At 34.0% G+C, this 6,529-nt stretch overlaps 1 protein-coding gene across 1 annotated transcript; it reads left to right on the forward strand.

Moving 5' to 3' along the window:
* Positions 1–472: 472 nt before the first annotated feature.
* On the forward strand, positions 473–6,241 carry LOC121268012 (probable LRR receptor-like serine/threonine-protein kinase At3g47570). Its single transcript, XM_041172108.1, has 5 exons — positions 473–1,561; positions 1,665–1,808; positions 3,224–5,209; positions 5,351–5,720; positions 6,114–6,241. Exons 1-4 carry the CDS (start codon positions 709–711, stop codon positions 5,701–5,703), a joined length of 3,336 nt encoding a protein of 1,111 aa, XP_041028042.1. The 5' UTR covers positions 473–708; the 3' UTR covers positions 5,704–5,720; positions 6,114–6,241.
* Positions 6,242–6,529: the final 288 nt, after the last annotated feature.

Below are 6,529 nucleotides of genomic sequence, written 5' to 3' on the forward strand. Positions count from 1 at the left end.
ATAATTTTGAACAACAAGTCAACATGCCTGGATAATAAGAAAATGTTTTTTTTTTCCTTTAATTACTAGATAAATTTAAAATTTTAATTTTGCTTGAGATACATGCGTTGAGGGTCCTGTGCGGAGTTATTACTAGGAACGTTATTAGATGAGAAATTGAATTGAAAGACTTAGAAATATTTAATATGTACCAACCTAATGACAATGTTTTCTATGGCTCCGATTTTAGTACGAGTCAGTCCATAATTGTTTCGCATATTTTCACGTGGCTTGAGGGAACATGTCAAGTTATTCAAATTAAATTTAGGGTCCCGCAAATTTATTCGATGGTCAGAAACTGACTTCATTTTTAGGTGGATACCTAACAAAGACGTACACAACATGATGTACATATAACAAGGACAATATATTTTATTGCTAGCTTTTATATATTTCATGATCGATCCCTGCTATTTTCACATATTGTTGCTGGTTGGGGATGATGGGTTATGGCATTTTATTTTCTTTCATGTTGGGTCTTGCACGTTTTTCTACTCTGTTTACTTTTCCGTTTCTTTTATTTTCTGTTACTATAGCTTTTCGTTTGCTTTCCATTTCTTACTTACCATTTTCCGTTACGTTACTTTACATTTTCCGTTACAGCACTCGTACGATTTTTTTTCCTTTCAAGTACGCGTAGCAACTAGCAAGACCCATACGCTATTACCCATGGCGAACCCAACTTCTTTCGTATTCCTCCTTTCTCTGACGCTGCTTTTGCTACAATCTTACCTATTTAGCTTTGTTAATGCAGAAATTCTAAACGTTGCCACCGATAAATCTGCTCTTCTTGCATTGAAAGCTCAAGTTTCTTCTAATGACCCTCACGATGTTTTGATAAGCAACTGGTCCTCCAACACTCCTATTTGCAATTGGGTCGGTGTTACCTGTGGTTCTAAACATCTCCGAGCCAGAGCTTTAAACCTTTGCCACAAGGACCTTGTAGGTACCATTCCTCCGCACATTGGAAATCTTTCGTTCCTGGTCAGTCTAAACATAAGCAACAACAGCTTTCATGGCTCATTGCCAAATGAGTTGTCTCGTCTTTATCGGCTGCAATTCCTAGACTTGAGATATAATGAATTCAGTGGAGAAATCCCACCATGGATGGGTTTGCTAAACAAACTTCAAAAATTGTTTCTTAATGGTAACAATTTTGAAGGTAGTATTCCACAGTCTCTATCAAACATGTCATCCTTACAGCGGATTAATCTTGCATATAACCAGCTTTCAGGCTCCATACCATCCTTTATATTCAAGATGCCTACCTTGCAACAAATTTTCATCCACTCAAATAAGCTTTTAGGTTCAATAACCTCCCTTGACTTCAATGCGTCTTCACTACAATACATTAACCTCGGTGATAACAAGTTATCTGGTGGACTACCGACGTATATGTTTGATCATCTTCCCAACTTACAATTTCTTTCTGTCTCCCGTAACCATTTCTCTGGTGTACTCCCAAAAATAGGGAACTCAACCATGCTTGGATCATTATACCTTTATGACAATAACTTTGAAGGTACATATGTTTAGGTTTAAATGATCGATTGACTAGTATTATATTATTTAGTTTGTAATTTGCAAGCTCCAAAATTAATTTATGGATCTTAAATGTTTCACAGGTACAATTCCATCCTCGTTGCTGAAGTGTACACAACTGCAAATTTTAGATATGTGGAAGAATAATTTCACAGGAAGACTACCCCCAGAAATAGCGAATTTAACTATGCTTACGTACTTAAATCTTGCCGTGAACAAGTTTGAAGGTACGTATTCTGATAATACTACTCCATTATTATTCATTTTTTTTAACTTTATTTTTAACTTATTTTTTATTATTTTTTATTACTATTTATTATTATTTAATATTTTTTCAATATTTTTTTATTTTTATTTACAGAATATATGAAATCACCTTACTATCCAAATGCAACCTATCTTGTTTTAGGGAAATATACATTGTATGCATGATTTATAGATGATCATATCTGAGTAAGTACTTAATTTTCAATTGAAAGCCCAGAAATAGTATATAGAGTATAAATAATCATTCATTAATGCTCCTTTCTGAACATCATTCTTTCTTATTTTTCATTAAGAAATTGAGCATTTTTTTTAATAATCGAGGATCGTACTTTTATCCATTAATTGCGCATGAAATCAATAACTAGTAATTGACAGTGGAATGACTTTGTTTCACCATGATCCGAAAATTAAATTGGAATTTTAGGTCATTATTAGAAGTAGAGAGATATAATAAAATTTAAAATAAAAATTTGGATATTAAAGAACCGATAGTTGCAATCCAACTCATTTTAGTATTTCTTTCATTTTTAATAGAGATTCACAAGCTTGTTATTGTTCATGCCCCCAATATAGTAAAATCCCCGTGTACGTGTATTAATGTAAAAGATCAAAATCAGACGAAGAATCCATGAAGACCGACCGTTGTTTGAGGAAAAATCACTATAATAAAAATGAGTATTTGTGATCATTCTTTTACAACGAAATGGATTATTTATGATAAAAATAGATTTCTTTTAATTAAAAATAATCATTTTATTATAAATAATTAATCACAAATAAATAACATTTTTTGTAATAAATCTATGAAAATATTCAAGTATTATTCCCTACTCATATATTTAGAATTATGGATTTCATATCTAATTAGCAGGGCTGAAAACTGAACCAACCGATAGGACTACGGAAGAGCTAGAGAACTGGTAGGACTAGTTCCAGCTGGTTTGATGCTTTGGGACAAGGGACGAGAGAGAGACATGGACGGAGAGATAAGATCAGAGCGAGAGTGATAAAAAGAAACCGTTGTTTTATTTAAGAACAAAATAATATATATATAAATATATATAATGGGCTGATTAATGAGTTTGAACATGGTTGAAATTAGAACCAAACGTATTGGGTCTAGTTTGGATGTCAAAGTATTTCTTATTATTATTTATTATTTTATTATTATTTTTTATTATTATTATTTTATTACTATTTATAGAATACCTCACTACTTAAATGTAACAAATCATGGGTTGTTATGGTCAACTATATTTGTTGACGTCTTAGTTTTTTGTATAGCAATGATGTGCAGCTAACTGGTATGATTTACTATATGCACCTTTCTTAATAAACATATATACGAATTATTATTCATGACATACTTGTGCAGGTGCAATACCGAGTCAAATTGGAAGTCTGCAAAACCTAGAGCTATTCAGTATTGAAACAAACTATTTTTCGGGACCGATTCCGTATGAGATCTTCAATATCTCAACTTTACAATCAATTTCGATGTTATCAAATAATCTGTCAGGTGACCTTCCATCAAATATGGGCCTTTTTCTTCCAAATCTTGGGTTCCTTTCTCTTGGTGATAATGAACTGAGTGGAACAATTCCCAACTCTATTATTAATGCTTCAATGCTCTTCACTCTAGATTTGGATTCGAACTCATTCTCTGGCTCAATTCCAGAAGCAATTGGTTATTTAAGGTTCCTTAAGATTCTGAATCTCAGATCAAATAAGTTGACAATTTCGTATTCAGAACTGAGGAGCATTTTCTCTTCTTTGTCAAGCTGCAAAAATCTCAAATTTTTAGTTTTGTCCATCAATCACTTGAATGGCGTCCTTCCCAATTCAGTTGGGAACCTCTCAACCTCTCTTCAAAGACTTCACTTACAGGACTGCAATATTAAGGGCAACATTCCAGAAGAGATTGGCAATTTAAGTAGCTTGATTAATTTGGCCCTATCCCGCAATGAACTGGGAGGACCTGTTCCAACTACAATTGGAAGATTGCACAAGCTCCAAGGTTTGGTTCTTTATGATAATAGACTAAAAGGTTCAATCCCATATACGCTCTGCCATTTAGGAAGCTTGGATACACTAAGTTTAAGTGGTAATAAGCTTCATGGACACATTCCTGCATGCATAGATAACATGACTTCACTAAGAAATCTTGACTTCGGTTTCAACCAATTAACTTCTTCAATTCCTTTGAGCTTGTGGAGGCTTCAAGATCTCTTATTGGTTAATTTATCATCAAATTCTCTTAATGGCCTTCTATCTTCAGATATTGGGAATATGAATGTCTTGATAGCATTAGATTTGTCAAAAAACCAAATGACAGGTCATATCCCAGTTACAATTGCTGGGCTAAAAAGTATTGTCAATCTAAATTTGGCAGTCAATCGGCTAGATGGCTCAATTCCTACATCTGTTGGTGAATTGGTAAGCTTAGAGGTTTTAGATCTTTCCTACAATAACTTATATGGAGAGATTCCCAAGTCCTTAGAAGAAATCTCATACTTGAAACATCTAAATTTGTCATTCAATAAACTACAAGGAGAAATTCCTTCCAGAGGACAATTTGTACACTTCCCAGCTACATCATTCATCTCAAACAATGGACTTTGTGGTGAGACTCGAATGCAAGTCCCCCCATGCAAAGGAAAAAAGGCCGTAGGAATGCGAATACTGAAATATGTGTCAATTGCAGTGGGGTTAATGGTACTTGGAGTGTGTCTTGTATTTTTCTCAATAAAACGCCATAAGAGGAATGCCAAATTGTCACATGACACAAATTCAATGCCTTTAGCAACATGGAGGAGAATTTCACATCAAGAACTTATTCGAGCAACAGAAGGGTTCAGTGCAAACAACTTACTTGGACAAGGGAGTTTTGGGTTTGTTTACAAAGGAACACTCTTAGGAGGTACAATTGTTGCTATAAAAGTTTTAAATTTGCAAGTGGAGGGGGCATTCAAAAGCTTTCACATAGAATGTGAGGTATTACGCAATATTCGTCACCGGAATCTTGTCAAGATCATTACCGTTTGTTGTAACATGGACTTCAAAGCCTTGGTATTAGAATACATGCCTAATGGGAACCTAGATATGTGGTTGTACTCCGAAAACCGTTGCTTGAATATGTTACAAAGGCTAAATATAATGATTGATGTAGCAACAGCAGTAGAATACCTTCATCTTGGTTACGCAACGCCTATTGTTCATTGTGATCTGAAGCCGAGCAATGTCCTATTAGATGAAGATATGGTTGGACATGTCGCTGATTTTGGCATCGCCAAACTCCTTGGTGATGGAGTTTCTCTAACACAAACAATGACTCTCGCTACAATTGGATATATGGCACCAGGTGAGGTTAAGTTCCATGTTTACCATTCTAGTACTCTCATATAAACATAGAATATTGTTCTCTTTTGGTAATGTATTGACCCTTTTCATTTTAGTACCATATAATTATATTTTCTCATGATAAGTTGTAACATATGTATAGAGTATGGATCTGAAGGACTTGTTTCTACAAGGGGAGATGTGTATAGTTATGGCATTTTATTGATGGAAACTTTCACAAAAAAGAAGCCTACAGATGATATGTTTACCGGAGAAATGAGCTTGAAGTGTTTGGTACAAGAATCATTAGCCCTTTCTGTACTTGAAGTTGTTGACGCCAATTTGTTAAGCAACGAAAATGATTATGCTGCAATGGAGGAGTGTTTGCTATCCACCATGGGATTGGCTTTGCTTTGTTGTGCCAACTCACCTGAACAGAGGATTGGTATAGAAAATATTTTAGCCACACTCAACAAGATCAAATTGAAGTTTCTCAAAGATATTAGTGGACGCTAATCATGTGAGAGAATAAGGTTTGTTTATAGCTATTGATTTCATGTTTATGGCTTTCCATATGGTATTATTTATAATAAATTGGGACTCTTCTAAAATGACTTTTTGATAGTAATTAGGTTGTCATGGGACTTAATAGCTAATAGAAGTTAGAAGTTTACATATGTTGCAGCCAATGATTGGAGTTAATATCATTAGCATCCAATGGGTTTTGGAATCATATTCAAAGCAATGGAGGCAAGCAAAATCATTGTTTCCACTCTTGTGGCATGATGGGAGAGGATTTTTTTGTTTTGTTTTTTAATTGTGACGTTTATATATATCATTGTCTGTAGACATGCTTACTACAAATTAGGGAAGGGTGAGGGTGGTTTCAAGTAGATATGAAATCATACCTTTTTCTGTACATGCAGTTACTTGAAAATAAGTACAAGGCAGCATGAATTCTTGCCATTTTGTACCCAAGTCTCTTCAACATCATCATTATTATATCATCATGAAAAACAAAACAGTCACTCTAAGGAAGCCATTACTCTGCTAAGCTTTCTTTTATTCACTGGAAAAAATTAAAATACTTATGTGAATGTCAATGATGTGATTTGTGCAGGTTAGTTGTATTTTCTCTATTTCTCAAAAGATGTCAAAAGATTCATATTAAATGTGTTGGACAATTCTTTCAACGGCCCTTTAGCTTCTCTTATCTTGTTTTGTCTTTACCTTAACCGGATTGTTTTATCTTTGTATGCAGGTATGGTTTGTTTGTTTGTGTTGTTTGGTGATCTTAGTTTGTTTGTGTAATGTTTAGATTGATTTTAATATTGGTTTTAAT

The sequence above is a fragment of the Juglans microcarpa x Juglans regia genome, chromosome 5S, assembly GCF_004785595.1.
Source record: "Juglans microcarpa x Juglans regia isolate MS1-56 chromosome 5S, Jm3101_v1.0, whole genome shotgun sequence".
NCBI lineage: Eukaryota > Viridiplantae > Streptophyta > Magnoliopsida > Fagales > Juglandaceae > Juglans > Juglans microcarpa x Juglans regia.